The sequence below is a fragment of the Lepidochelys olivacea genome, assembly GCF_965140295.1.
Source record: "Lepidochelys olivacea isolate rLepOli2 genome assembly, chromosome: 11".
Classification (NCBI taxonomy): Eukaryota; Metazoa; Chordata; order Testudines; family Cheloniidae; genus Lepidochelys; species Lepidochelys olivacea.
In genome coordinates this window covers 13,647,464-13,662,175 of record NC_140421.1, presented here as the reverse complement: position 1 = coordinate 13,662,175, position 14,712 = coordinate 13,647,464, and the positions used below count along the sequence as shown (strand labels likewise).

The following is a 14,712-nucleotide window of genomic DNA, read 5'->3' as shown; positions in this document are numbered from 1 at the left end:
TCTGGGCATGGTTCAAGGAAAACTGAGAAAAAAATAAGGAAACAACTTTGATCACCACCATGCTGAATAGGGACAGTTGTGTTCATGTCCTCTCAGCAGGGGACCTCTGGTAGAGCTTTCTCTCGGATCAACCAGTGATGATGATTTTCACATGGAGCCCTTTCAGATTCATTAGAAACCAAAGCACAGGGCACAATTCAGGCCTAGATTATATCTGTTTCTAATAGCATATCCCAAAGATACATTCAGGGGGCACCCTCCCTCCCTCAGAGTTGGGGTATCGCAAGGGCTGAATCAAGCCCCACCATACCTAACTTAAAGGGTTCTGTTGGTCTCTCTCTTGATTTGAACTAGTCAAAGTTTATTTTTGTTCACTGGATCAGTGACAATTAACTAGGCTGAGGAAAGGACTGGCTAGATAATTTCATGGTCACTAACTAGACTTGTAGCCATTCAAGCCAGAATGCATAAGCTGATTAAAACTTGTGCGTCAGGATCAGAAAGGAACTCCTCTTGCCCCAGAAAAGGCATGGCACAAATGGCTAGGTGAGTTATTGGAGGCCAGAAGGGTCGCCTTCCTCTGAAGTATCAGCTACCCAAACACTGCTGGAGGCAGCAAGGATCTGAGTCTGATACAACAAAACCTATGTTCTACAGAAGGATGGTGCTGATCATGTTCTATATCTGTTTGCAAGAGCTGGAATGAAGGTGCCAAAGCAGAGTAGTTAGAACTTTCTGTGTCAACAATTTACCATACCCATTGGCTCCTGAAATGGAAGGAACTGGGATGAAGATGATTGATTAGAGAGAATAATTGATAACTGTCAAAGCTCAGCTGTCCTCCAGTTTGTATTCACATTTAAGAAATCCTGCTTTTGAACTAGCAAACCCAAAGATCAGTATTCAGCCCTAACTCTTGATAACATCAATGTCAATGACATGGGTTCTTCAAGGGGCAAAAGACTGCAAAGCGTCTGAAGAGCTGAATAGTTAGATCAACAGTTACATTTTTGTTTACATGAATGAGAATCCGGTAAGTAAAAAGGAGTCTAAATATAGTAATACTAAAACAAGTTTTCCAAAACACAATTTTAGAAGAGGTAACACATTTTCCCCATTATATCAAAACCAGTCTTGTCTTCTTCACCTCTTATCACCCAGTCTGACAAACAATGAAACAAGTCAAAAACTAAACACAGAGCTCCTTTGTGATGATTTCACCCCCAGACACCAGATATTTATTATGAGAGTATAATTTTCAGAACTTTACTCACCCTTTGCGCTCCTTACTTACCCAAATCGTCACTTTTGTTGCATTTCACATCTTCTCCCAGTTTGCTTTTAGCTGAATCAAACTTGGTTTGGAAAGCCTTGACAAAGAAAGATTTAGAATCCGTTTACAACCAGCTATGTGTTAAACCACTCACAAATGAACAGAGTCTGTCTCTCCAGATTTCTGTTGGGAAAGCAGTTTTAGTCAGTCTCCTTAAACACAGGGCCTGATGCTGGTCTCCTGTGCCAAACCTGGTTCCAGGGCTTTGTACAGGGACATGGACGGCATGCATGGGTGGCACTCTCTCCAGTTCCATGTGGAGATAATATGTGGGGAACCCACGTGGCCAGGCTGTGGCTACTATTATAGCTTATGGGCCAGAGCAGAAGCAATTTCTTCTACTTACGGTTTTATGCTGATGGATCCATGCTGCGCATTGAGGCACTGACTATCCCCTTAGCTAACTCACAAAGCTCCTCTCCATAGTCTCATGTGGAAAACCATTGAGGAGCACTGTTCTGTGCAGTGGGTTTGGGCTTCCTGCAGACTGACCTCCCTGAGCAGTGAAAATACACTACTCATGTTGGTTTTTAGCCTTCAAGGCCTGTGGCGAGAAGAGGACAGCTTTTGGCATATTAGTGAAACAACTGGCAGTGTGAGCATGTGGTCCAAGAAAACACGGAGATAAATGATAACCAAGTGTAATTTGTCAGTGTTCTGACACACAGAAAAAATGATAAAAATCATCTTCAAATGCCATGAAAAGTACATTGCAAATTAATACTACATTAGAAAATAAGATTTTACACTGAATTATACTGACAAAAAAATGAAGCAACTGCACTATAGATCTAAAGCATAGAGGAGTAAAAGTCACTGTAATTAAACTTGGAAATTCTTATTGTAAATATTTCTAAAACTGAGGGGCAATATCAGAGTTTACACGCAAGGTAGTGTAAGTTACATGTCAATGAGTTGGTATAAGTCCATTTATTTGACTCTAGGAGTCAAAATTGATGTAACCTACACATCAATGGCATGGAAGAGATGATGTATCAGGAAAAGCAACTAACAGGAAGGACCAAGAGGGTAGGAGTGGCTACCCCTTTTTCCAGATCTTCAGCATGTAAATTATGTTCAGACTCCCTTACACCCAGTTACTGATACATTACACTTCACATCTGAATTTGGTCCTGAGTATGATTCAATTTTCCACGATAGCCTTTCAGAGCAGAAGCAAGAGCATAATGTAACCTTTTTGCCAGCCCACACTCTATTGTGCCGAATATTACTTTTGCTACAGTATACAGGCTCACTCCTCACCTACTGAGGTCAGTCGGAGGTTTGGGTTCAACAAGAACAGCATCAATTTATAATTATATTTTTATAATATATGGATACCTAAAACAGCCATGTATAAATCACCTGGGCCAAATTCTCTGCTGACATAAACTGGGACAGTTCCACTGAAATCATCAGCAGACAATTTGGCCTCATGTGCCTACAGCCTGGTCCACCATAGAAGGCAAAGTCCTTTGTAACACTACATTGCTACAGGAGATGATTAGACAGAATTTGCTAAATGCATTTTCCATGGCATAACTTCAGCAGAAGTACTTTAGAAAGTCCCCGGTAAGTGGGAAGCAACACCTTCACTGTATACTCCCTGCCAGCCCCAAGAACTGCAGGAGGCCTACGTGACAGCCATGCTGTTGGGGCTATGGATAGGAAGACAACTAAGTAAGTTCCCCAGGGGACTGGTGGATTTCAGTCAGAGTTTATCTGGAGTTCCTGCCAATTGAACCAGCAGAGACACACCATCTGCACATTTTCCCTTCCGCGGAGCCATGCAGCAGGAAGCAAGCTGGCAACTGGGCAAAAGAGGGGATAGCACCCTGCCACGCTAGACTAGAATTCATATTCCGGGGGGATCTGTTTCTTACATAGGCTGATTCCTATCCCCTGCCAGGACGCCATTTATTGTCTCTTTCAGGGAAGGATGTCAATCAAATTCCCAGTCCAACCTCACCAGGTTTGATCTTCCTCTGGGTTTCTTCACAAGACACACCAGAGGCTTGCTATCTATTGTTACAAATGTTACATATAGTTTGGTATGTAAAGTACTTTAGCTTGTAGAAATTCAAGGAAACTTTCTTCATGATTATTGTGAGTTCTTCTACTTATAGTTAACACTAAATACCTTACCTTGTAGACAAAACTGTTATTTGGATGGATCACAAAATACACATCTAACTTCCTTCCAGGATGTTCCTTTGCAAAGCTTAAAACTTCGTCAATCATAATATTTGCCACTTCATCCTTTGGCAAATGTAATACTCCAGATCCAATTACTGGGAAGGAAACTGAAGGAAATGGATACTCCTGAATCTTAAGCAAACATCTTGACATTGCAGTTTTTAGTACCTGCAGAAAAAAAAGGAGAGTTTTACACCTTATTTTACTTTTTGACATTAAGAAGAGGAGTGAAAATCTTCTCTAACAGAACATCACCTTGCGTGAATCACTGCTGTTTTGTGATGACCATACTACGTGGAGCACAGACTTGCAGGCCAGATTGTATCCTTTTGTCAATATGAATTTCTCACAAGATGGAGGAAGTTTTTGTAACTCAAACAGAAATTCTTGCTGAAGAGATGAGCCTGCTTTTTGCAGAATTGCTCTTGAAATGTTTCCTCTTGACAGATCATCATTTATGACCACAGAATTAACAATAATTGCAGTCTGGAAGAAAACAACACAAGCTTTCAGTATATTTCACTTCAGGTGAAGGGATATTCTACCTGCACTGCAGTCAGATCCCCACTTCAAATGTACCTGTGCAGCTGGTGGAATTTTTCTTATAAAAACTCCATCCACCCAGAAACTTCACCTTTTAAGGGACGTCTACACTACATGCTTCTTTCGATGTTTTGTAGAATGCTCTCCAATCAACTTAGCAGGTCTTCACCAGACCAGCCAAATCAACATTGCTGCATCAATCGCAGCAGTGCCAATTTAGCCAGTAGTATAGACGTCTTCAGAGGAGCATTTGTCCCATTCCAGGGGAAAAAAAAAAAAACAGGTCATGATAGGAACTAGGAGAGTAAACTTCTTGGGGATACATGAAAAAATGTTAACTATTAAAATATTACATAAAAAAAGTAAATGTTAACAGAGTCAGGACAGTCAATAACTTTATTCTATCTGTTGCTGTCTTCTATCCTGTCCTAGCAGGGCTCACTCAGAAAGAAAACTTTTCAAACTCAAAAGACATATTATAAGAAGACACCTGGGTATATATTGTATTGGTCCACCGATTCTAACGTTGGGTGACTAAAGACAAGAGGGCAAGATGCATATATACTGGATCAATACAACATGCCCTCTAATCTCTTAGGATCCAATCCTGCAAGGTGCTGGGATGCAACTCCACACTCAGCACTTTACAAGATCAGGGTCCTCAGGGTCCACTGTGATGACTTACTTTCTGATCTTCAATTTGTCCTCTTATGATATGTAGGTGGAGACCATTGATTGTGATCGAATCTGGAAGCTGGTTTGCTGAAGCTGGTGGAGTCTCCTGAAGTGCGTTGATGTCACTCCTGCCCAGCAGCTTTTCACAGGCCATTTTCATTGCTGCAACTGTGGGCTCAGCAAGGTTCACCAAGTGGATTTCTTTGACCCAGCCAAATAATGGAGCTAGCTCCACAAAATTCTTTATAGTCTTTACAATCACGTGAGCACATAAATCTAGTGGGAAGCCAAAAATTCCTGAGCTCACTGCAGGGATAGCCACAGACTTTATATTATTCTCTGGAGCATTAACATAATGCAGAACATTTATAATAGCTGCTTCAAGTATTTGACAACATCTCTGACTTTGATATACAGACCATCTTGGACCTACTGTGTGGATAATTTTCTTACAAGAAAGCCTGCCTCCACCTGTTACCGCTATTTGACCAGTAGTGAGTGTTCCATGGCGCTCAATATAACGTTTACTCTCTTGTTTAATTTCTGGCCCACCAGCTTTCACCAGGGCAAGAGCAAGGCCTCCAATATGCTGCAGATGTTCATTGGCTGCATTGACCAAAGCATCAGCGTTATGTCTTGTCAGATCATCCATCCAAACAGATATCTCAATTCCTTCCTTCAGGCTTTTCCTGTATACTTCAAGAGGACATCTTATACTCTTAAGAAGAGATATACAACCAAACTTCTTCTCAATGAGGTCACGTAGACAGCTCTCTCGTTTTGTAAGGATTTCATAAACATCTTTACTGATGGGAATTGTTAAGCTTTCCTCCTCAGTTTCCATGCTGGATACTAGATAATAAAACAATTAAGAGAAATGCAGTGATCTAATGTCAAACACATTTTTAAAGCACAGCATATTTTAAAGCTTTCAATCATTATTTTTTAAACTGACTTGCAATGATAAAAGGAATGATCAGTAAGTAATTTTCCCTTGTCATAGTCTTCTCTTCTCCCACTCTACCTTAGGGTATGTCTACACTTACATTTTATAGTGCTCTAACTTGCTTGCTCAGGGGTGGGAAAAATCACCCCCCTGAGAGCAGCAAGACTGAGCACATTAAAGCGCTAGTGTAGACAGGTTCTGAGCGCTGGGAGCCATGCTCCCAGCACTCGGAACTAATCCCCTCGTGGAGATGGATTACCAGGAGCACTGGGAGAGCTCTCTCCCAGCACTGCGCATGACCACACTGAGAAAAATTGGTGGGTGCTCTGCACTCACTGGCAACCAAGCTCCCCACCTGCCCCCTACCCCAGCTCACCTCCACCTCCGGTCCGCCTCCTTCCCTGAGCGTGCTGCATCCCCAATTCTCCTCCCAGCGCTTGCCGCTGCAAAACAGCTGTTTTGCGACGTAACAAGCTGTGGGAGGGAGGGGGAGGAGCGGGAACGTGGCGCACTCAGGGGAGGAGGCGGGAAAAAGGCGGGGCCGGGACAGGGATTTGGAGAAGGAGTCCAATAGGGGCAGGGAGGGGGCTGAGTTGAGGCAGGGACTTTGGGGAAAGGGTTGGAATGGGGGCGGGGCAGGGGCGGAGTCCAGGCGGGGCCGGGGGTCAAGCACCCACTGGCGCCAGGAGAAGTTGGCGCCTATGCTGGATAGAACTAGCAATGAAGAGCTGCAAAGGTCTTTATACCATTACTAATCCCCAGAGATATATATTCTTCTGTGTTGGTAGATTTCTATAGAACTACACACAGTAGCATAGATGCCGGAGCACTCACAGGGGAAAATGAGTGGGTGCTCTGCACCCACCGGCAGCCAAGTTCCCCACCCTGCCTGCCCCCCTCACCTCCGCTCTGCCTCGTCTCTACCTCTTCCCCTGAGCACGCTGCGTCCCCGTTCCTCCGCCTACTTCCCAGCACTTGCCGCTGCCAAACAGCTGTAGCAAGCTCTAGGAGGGAGCAGGGAGGAATGGGAAAATGGCACGCTCAGGGGAGAAGGTGGGGAAGAGGCATGGAATTGGGGAAAGAGTCAGAATGGGGCGGAGTTGGGGCAGGCACTTTGGGTAAGAGGTTGGAATGGGAGCAGGAGGGGGCGGGGCAGGGGTGGAGTCAGGACAGGGGTAGAGGAGTGGCGAGCACCCACTGGCATCAGTAGAAGTCGGCGCCTATATACAGTAGGTATCTTGTTAACTTTTTTGTGTAAATCCTTACAATTTGCATGAGTTTACCACACTTTTCAGCTGAGCTACAGTACCTATTTCTCTGCACAGTTGTAGTCTAAAAATAGACTGTTCTGCCTATCATTGTTAGTAAGGTGCACTGAATTTAAATGGCTTTCCATCAAAACATCTTTTCTTTAGCACACTACTTTTAAAGGTGTGAAGAAACCACATAAAACTAACGAAACATAAAATTGACATCCTTATCCAAGTCATATATTTTGGTTTGCTTTCAACTAAACCATTTGCATGCTTTCAACTTTACTTGTTTTAGCTGCAGTCAGGGTGGGTAAAAATCAATGATTTAAAAAAAAAATTTTTAAATCGGATACATTATAACTCAAAGGTATCTCATCATGGAATAGGGATTATAAACTCTAATTCTATAGTATGAGACAATATATTCATGTAAAGTTTAAGAAAAGTTTTGTAAATGAGTTCCAATAGTTCACGGAGTAAAGATGCAATCTTATGGGGTTCCAGGGGTTCTGTATAGATTATTTAGGTAATCTTTCTATCTACCCAATGGGACTCAGTGCTCAGTCTAGAAGATACGATCAGAGATGCTTAGTTTTTCAGTTCTCAAACTGTGGATTTGTGTCTCCAGAGATAACATGCTTGTTAACAGCAAAAATGTTTTAAAATAAATAAATAATAGAGAGAGGTGAGATATAACAGATTTCAACCCTACTGTCCCTCTGCAAATTTGTGTACACAGAGTCGATCCCTTACCTCTCTCTAAAAGTGCAAAGTTTCAAAAAATTCAATGAATAGAAGATTGTTGGGGGCAGAATAGATCTGGACAAGAAGAAGAAGTCTGGAGATAAATGTGAGAAGGGAGGGACAAGCAGTAGAAACAAAAGTGAAACTGTTTGAGCAGCATATTCCAGAAGTCTTGAGGTCTTTCTGAGTGTAGCCTTCATTGAGTTGAGATCTACCATACCATTCTCTCACTAAAAGGGGAAACCTATAATGGCAGCAGGCCGTAAAAGAGACCCAGTTTGGAAATATTTTAATGAAGTTCCTCTACCTGTGGGTAAGACAGGCATGCGTGCAAAATGCAAACAGTGCAACAAAGAAATGCAGGGCCTGGTTGCCCAAATGAAACAACATCATGAGAAGTGTTCCTTCTCAGGAGGAAAGCTGCATTGAAGATGATGAAAGGAACATGTCTGAACATGCAGGATCTTCAGGTTGGTAAACTTTTTTATTTCATACTTCTTTCTTAAGGACTGCCTGTCTTCCTTCTGGACTATTCTTGAATTCTCATGTTTGAGCAAAAAATATAGTTGTTACTCTATGGTACTATCATTTTAGATGCAGTTGTGATACAAAAAATAAATAGCTGAAACAGGCAGATCTTCCCTTTACAATTTCACCTTTAAAGTAGTACTGAGTGTCAGTGAATGCAATGAGTAATACTAAATGAGCAATTTGGTAATAATAATTAAATAACTGCATTGACTTATTTTGTTTAGGAGAATCCATCCTCAACATACAGGATTCTGAAGACTATCCACCTTCAAGATCACTATAATTTTCTATAATTTCAGAGTTATCTGACAATGATAGTGTTTCACTCACATCATGTGTGATGTTATTCACAAACTGGGACCATATAAATCATTGTTGCAACCAAGGTCCTGTAGAGGCACCAAATCTTGTATAAAGGGGGTCAAATAAGGTGTCTAAGACAAGGTTATGGTTTGCTGGTTATAATTATGCTATCTGTTTGTGTGTATCATTTTTGTAGTTGAAGTTAGGAATTTTGGCTCTATACTGTCTGTATTTCAAACATATGCTATGCCAGTGGTTCTCAAAGCCAGTCCACCGCTTGCTCAGGGAAAGTCCCTGGCGGGCCGGGCCGGTTTGTTTACCTGCCACGTCTGCAGGTTCAGCTGATCGCGGCTCCCACTGGCCATGGTTCGCGGCTCCAGGCCAATGGGGGCTGCGGGAAGCAGCACGGGCTGAGCTGGCTGCCCTTCCCACAGCCCCCATTGGCCTGGAGCGCTGAACCGCAGCCAGTGGGAGCCACGATCGGGCAAACCTGCGGACGCGGCAGGTAAACAAACCGACCCAGCCCGCCAGGGGCTTTCCCTGAACAAGTGGCGGACCAGCTTTGAGAAGCTCTGTGCTATGCTTCTGGGTGACACCCCAGACAAGTTGGTGTCAGCTCTGCCTAGCCCGCTTGATGGCCCATTAAGGACCATCAGCTATACAACTGACCCACTGAAAGAAGGCAGATACACCTTGTCACTCAGCAAGGTTTGCAGGGACATGCCTATGGACAGAACTCTAAGGTTTTATCTTGCCATATGCCCGAATGCTTGTCTTTGGAACAAAGAAAGAGAAGCCACATGACAAGAGACTATAAAAGGCTGCTGCAGCTCCTCCATCTTGTCTTCAATCCTGCTTCTTGCCTCTGGAGGGACTTTGCTGCAAATGGAAGCTCTAAACAAAGGACTGAATGACCAATCCCAGCTGTAGATGTACTCCAGAGACTTGATTTGAACCTGCAGTTTATTCTATCACTGCTACAAGCCTGAACCAAGAATTTTGCCATTACTGTATGTAATTGATTCCATTTAATCAATTCTAGCTCTCATCTATATCTTTTTCGTTTTATGAATAAACCTTTAGATTTTAGATTCTAAAGAATTGGCAACAGCGTGATTTGTGGGTAAGATCTAACTTGTATCTTGACCTGGGTCTGGGGCTTAGTCCTTTGGGATCAGGAGAACCTCTTTTCTTTTACTGGGGTATTGGTTTTCATAACCTTTTTCCCCATAACGAGTGGCACTGGTGGTGATACTGGGAAACTGGAGTGTCTAAGGGAATTCCTTGTGTGACTTATGGTTAGCCAGTGGGGTAAAACCAAAGTCTTCTCTGTTTGGCTGGTTTGGTTTGCCTTGGTATGCACAGAAACCCAAGCCTTGGGCTGTAACTGCCCTGCTTTAAGCAATTTGTCCTGAATTGGCACTCTCAGTTGGGTCCCACCAGAACCAGCATCGTTACATCATGTATGTCACATAGCCACAGTATATCACCTGTAGCAAAAAGAAAAATAAATCTCCATCAACCAGAAACAACCATAGATAAATTTGTGATAAGAACCAGATTACAAAACGAGATAATTGATGAAAAAAATTGCCTGGTTTGTTTATGCAACAAACTCTCCTTTCCATATGACTGAGAACCCACACTTCATTAACATGGTTCAGCCATTAAGACTAGGACAAAGTCCACCCAACAGAGCAGATGTCGCAGGCAAACTGCTGGATAAAGTGTGTGAAAGAGAAATTGAGCAGTGTGCAAAAGGTCTAGAGGGTTAAAATTGTTAACCTGAGTCTTGATGGGTGGAGCAAAATCCTGTTGTATGTGCTTGTGTGCCAACAGAAGAAGGGAACTGATACATCAGGAAATGCACTCACAGCAGAATGCTTACAAGAAGTAGCAGTAAAAGCTATAACAAACTATGAAAAAAAATGCAAATGTCTAGTACAAAGCTTGGTCACAGACAATGCTGAAAACGTATCCAAGGTGAGAAGAAATTATTTACAAGAGAGTCCCAAACTAATAACATACGGTTGCAGTGCTCATTTGATGCACCTCCTAGCCAAAGACTTCAGTGGTCCAGAAATAAAGGCTAATGTTGAAATTGCAAAACAACCACTTTTCAGCAGCTGCTCTGAAAAAAGTGGGAGGAACCAAGCTAACTCTCCCACAAGACGTGCGATGGAACTCAGTAGTGGACTGTTTTCAGCACTATATCAAGAACTGGCTTAATCTGATGACAGTTTGTGAACAAAATTGTGAAAAAACAGATGGCACTGTCACAGCCAAAGTTCCCAACATTAGGATTAAGAGAAAAGTTGAACACATGCTGAGTACCCTGAAGCCCATTTCTGTAGCCTTGAACAAAATGCAGGGAACTAGCTGTTTTATTGCAGACGCTGTTGAAACTTGGAAGGAACTGAGCGAGATCTTAAAAAGAGAAATATGCAATGACAGAGTTAAATTACAAGCATTACAGAATCGAATGGGACAAGCACTATCTCCAGCTCATTTTCTTGCAAATATTCTCGATACTCGGTATCAGGGTCAAACCTTAACTGCTGAAGAAGAGGAGTTGGCGATGACATGGACATCCAGCAATCATCCCTCCATAATGCCAACTATAATAAACTTCAGAACTAAGGGTGAACCATTCAAGAAATATATGTTTGCTGATGATGTTTTAAAGAAAGTCACACCAGTGAACTTGGATTCAGAGACTGTTGAAGTGATAATCTCACTTTTATCAGCAGTAGCTTCTTCTGCTGGTGTAGAAAGAATATTTTCTTACTTTGGACTAATTCATTCCAAATTGAGAAATTGTTTGGGACCTGAAAAAGCAGGAAAACTTGTTTTTCCTTTTCCAGATTATGAACAAACAGGAAAATGAAGGTGAAGACGACTGAGTTAGCTGCAGAAGCCAATATTTTAAGTTTCTCATGTTGACCTGGCTGACATAGTCTATTTAATTTTTTTTTAATATTTCATTTAACTATTTTAGTTAAAAACAATTTTAACAAATTTTAAATCATGATTTAAATCAAATCCACCCTGGCTGAAGTGAAATTTCAGTTCAAAAAAGAAGGGTATAAATTCAAGTCTGCTCTGTAACATGAAAAGAAAGAAGCCTACCTGAATCGTAATCTTCCTCACAGGTCACTGGATTGGACGTCTGTGAAATAATACAAAAAGTAAGGGGAAAAAATTAAACATATTATATTACAGATACATATAAATATACACTCTAGTGAGCGTGTGCAAACTAAGATTTTTCAAAGGTTTATAATTTAGCCAAATGTGGACAGATTTTCACAAGGATGGCAAAAGGACAGAAGGCCACTTTCCTGCCAAATTTCAAGTCCTTGTTCCAAGCCCTAGGAGAGCTACAGCTTTTCAAAGAAAAGGTCACCTAAATTTTCTTAACATTACAACAATAATCTTCTTAACATTCAATACATTAAAAGGCAATGTATTTTTCCCTAGCCTTGTTCTTGGAAATGGCTCAACATTTTGGCTGAAATTTTCCAAACAAAAAACAAAAATCAGCCTGTGACAGACATCCATCATGGAAAATTTCTGCCTGAATGGTTAAAGATTGGCAAAGTTACAAGCAAATGAAACCACAGTCTTATAATGGGAAATGTCAAACAAATTTAATAATAAGCTGTGCTACCAGCTCCGCCTATAATATAAACACATTCCTAAATAATTAATAACGCTGATATACAGTGGAACTTCTACAAACCACTGTTCAAAAACGTTTATGTGAACCGATTCCTGTTATTCAACCTATGATCAAACTGATGTGCACACACACACAAATGTTTCATTAAAAATCATGGAGCATTTATTTTGGGGAAAGGAGAAATAAAAACTTCAATATATATTTATACTACACTACTTACACATTTAATTTAACACAATACTGAAAGACTCTGCCCCCTTCACATTAGCTGGGTTGAATCTTGCAAGGCCAAACCACCCAGTGCAATTTTATTGACTTCCTACACATCACCAGGGAAATACTGAGGGGACAAAATAATCCCTGCTACAACTCCACTGAGGTCAATACGATTCCTCTGGGGTGAATCTGGCCCTGCAAGATTCATCCCAGCACATTCCCTGGCCATGTTGGTTATTTTTCCCACATGGAGCATGTTTCAGTTTGGGGTAGGTAGCTTCCTGAAGTGGATAACATAACCAAGAGAAGTTAATTTGATGTTCTGATCATTTGTTTATGTTTTCTCCTTGTCCCTCCTCAGGAGTAATCCCTCCAATATCCTTACTCCCTTAAATACCCTGACTCTGGCACCCTTGCCCCCCAATATTTCTTTGACTCTCCTTTCTTCCTGGTCACTTACCAGCATCTTCATCATGTTCCCCATCTTCAAGCCCCTTCTCCTCCCCAACCCCACTGAGCCCTCTCCTCCCCTCCAGCTCCAGCACCCACGGTCTAACTGCCTTTCCCAACAGACTTTTCCTAACTCCCCTGGAACCCTCCAGGCAGGTTGCCATGGTGCCCCCAGATGACTGTCAACAGGAGTCTCAGCCTGCAGGCTCAGCATCTTATTTTGACAGGTTTCAGAGTAGCGGCCATATTAGTCTGTATCCGCAAAAAGACAAGGAGGACTTGTGGAGTCCTTGTGGCACCTTAGAGACTAACACATTTATTTGATCATAAGTTTTCGTGAGCTACAGCTCACTTCATCGGATGCATTCAGTGGAAAATACAGTGGGGAGATTTTATATGCACAATACACACTGTAACGAAAGTGATCAGGTAAGGTGAGCTATTACCAGCAGGAGAGAAAAAAAACCTTTTGTAGTGATAATCAAGGTGGGCCATTTCCAGCAGTTGACAAGAGCGTCTGAGGAACAGTGGGGGGGAGGGGGGGTGGAATAAACAAGGGGAAATCGTTTTACTTTGTGTAATGACATATCCACTCCCAGTCTCTATTCAAGCCTAAGTTAATTGTATCCAGTTTGCAAATGAATTCCAATTCAACAGTTTCTTGCTGGAGTCTGGATTTGAAGTTTTTTTGTTGAAGAATTGCCACTTTTAGGTCTGTAATCGAGTGACCAAAGAGACTGAAGTGTTTTCCGACAACAAAACAACTAACCCAGGAACCTATCCTTGCAACAAAGCCCGTTGCCAACTGTGTCCACATATCTATTCAGGGGACACCATCACGGGGCCTAATCACATCAGCCATACTATCAGAGGCTCATTCACCTGCATATCTACCAATGTGATATATGCCATCATGTGCCAGCAATGCCCCTCTGCCATGTACATTGGCCAAACCAGACAGTCTCTATGTAAAAGGATAAATGGACACAAATCAGATGTCAGGAATTATAACATTCAAAAACCAGTCAGAGAACACTTCAATCTCTCTGGTCACTCGATTACAAACCTAAAAGTTGCAATTCTTCAACAAAAAAACTGCAAAAACAGACTCCAACAAGAGACTGCTGAATTGGAATTAATTTGCAAACTGGACACCATTACTTTAGGCTTGAATAAAGACTGGGAGTGGACAGGTCATTACACAAAGTAAAACTATTTCCCCATGTTTATTTTCCCCTCTACTGTTCCTCACACGTTCTTGTCAACTGCTGGAAATGGCCCACCTTGATTATCACTACAAAAGGTTTTTTCTCCCCCGCTCTCCTGCTGGTAATAGCTCACCTTACCTGATCGCTCTCATTACAGTGTGTATGGTAACACCCACTGTTTCATGTTCTCTGTGTATATAAATCTCCCCACTGTATTTTCCACTGCATGCATCCGATGAAGTGAGCTGTAGCTCATGAAAGCTTATGCTCAAATAAATGTGTTAGTCTCTAAGGTGCCACAAGTACTCCTTTTCTTTTTGCGGATACAGACTAACACGGCTGCTACTCTGAAACCTGTAAGCAATCAAGGAACCGACTGAGATAACTGCTATAGAACTCTTCGCATTCATGCCCAGGTGAGATTTTTATACTTCTGCTACATGAAGAGTTTAGCAAGTCAAAGGCCATCATGTGCAGGTTTCAGAACTCCTTATCCTACAAAGTATATTGAGCAGGGAATCAGCATCACAGGACAGTAAAGTGTTAAATTAGCACACCCATTACGAATGTCTGTGCTAGTTAAAAGTCTGAGGCTTGATCCTTATCATGTCCTTGTTTCTCCTGACAATTTA

The 14,712-nt window shown here is 41.9% G+C and overlaps 1 protein-coding gene across 3 annotated transcripts in view; it reads right to left on the bottom strand.

The window, feature by feature from the left end:
• The window catches only part of PARP9 (poly(ADP-ribose) polymerase family member 9), a 35,073-nt gene that overhangs the window by 15,196 nt on the left and 5,165 nt on the right, over nt 1–14,712 (bottom strand). For all 3 annotated transcript variants that reach the window (XM_084642737.1, XM_084642736.1, XM_084642738.1), the window contains exons 2-6: nt 11,654–11,693; nt 4,758–5,599; nt 3,785–4,015; nt 3,479–3,697; nt 1,295–1,370 (exon numbers count right to left, since the gene is read on the bottom strand). In XM_084642737.1, the coding sequence (XP_084498863.1) occupies nt 1,295–1,370; nt 3,479–3,697; nt 3,785–4,015; nt 4,758–5,591 (1,360 nt within the window). In that variant the 5' untranslated portion in view covers nt 5,592–5,599; nt 11,654–11,693. The remainder of the gene's footprint in view (nt 1–1,294; nt 1,371–3,478; nt 3,698–3,784; nt 4,016–4,757; nt 5,600–11,653; nt 11,694–14,712) is intronic.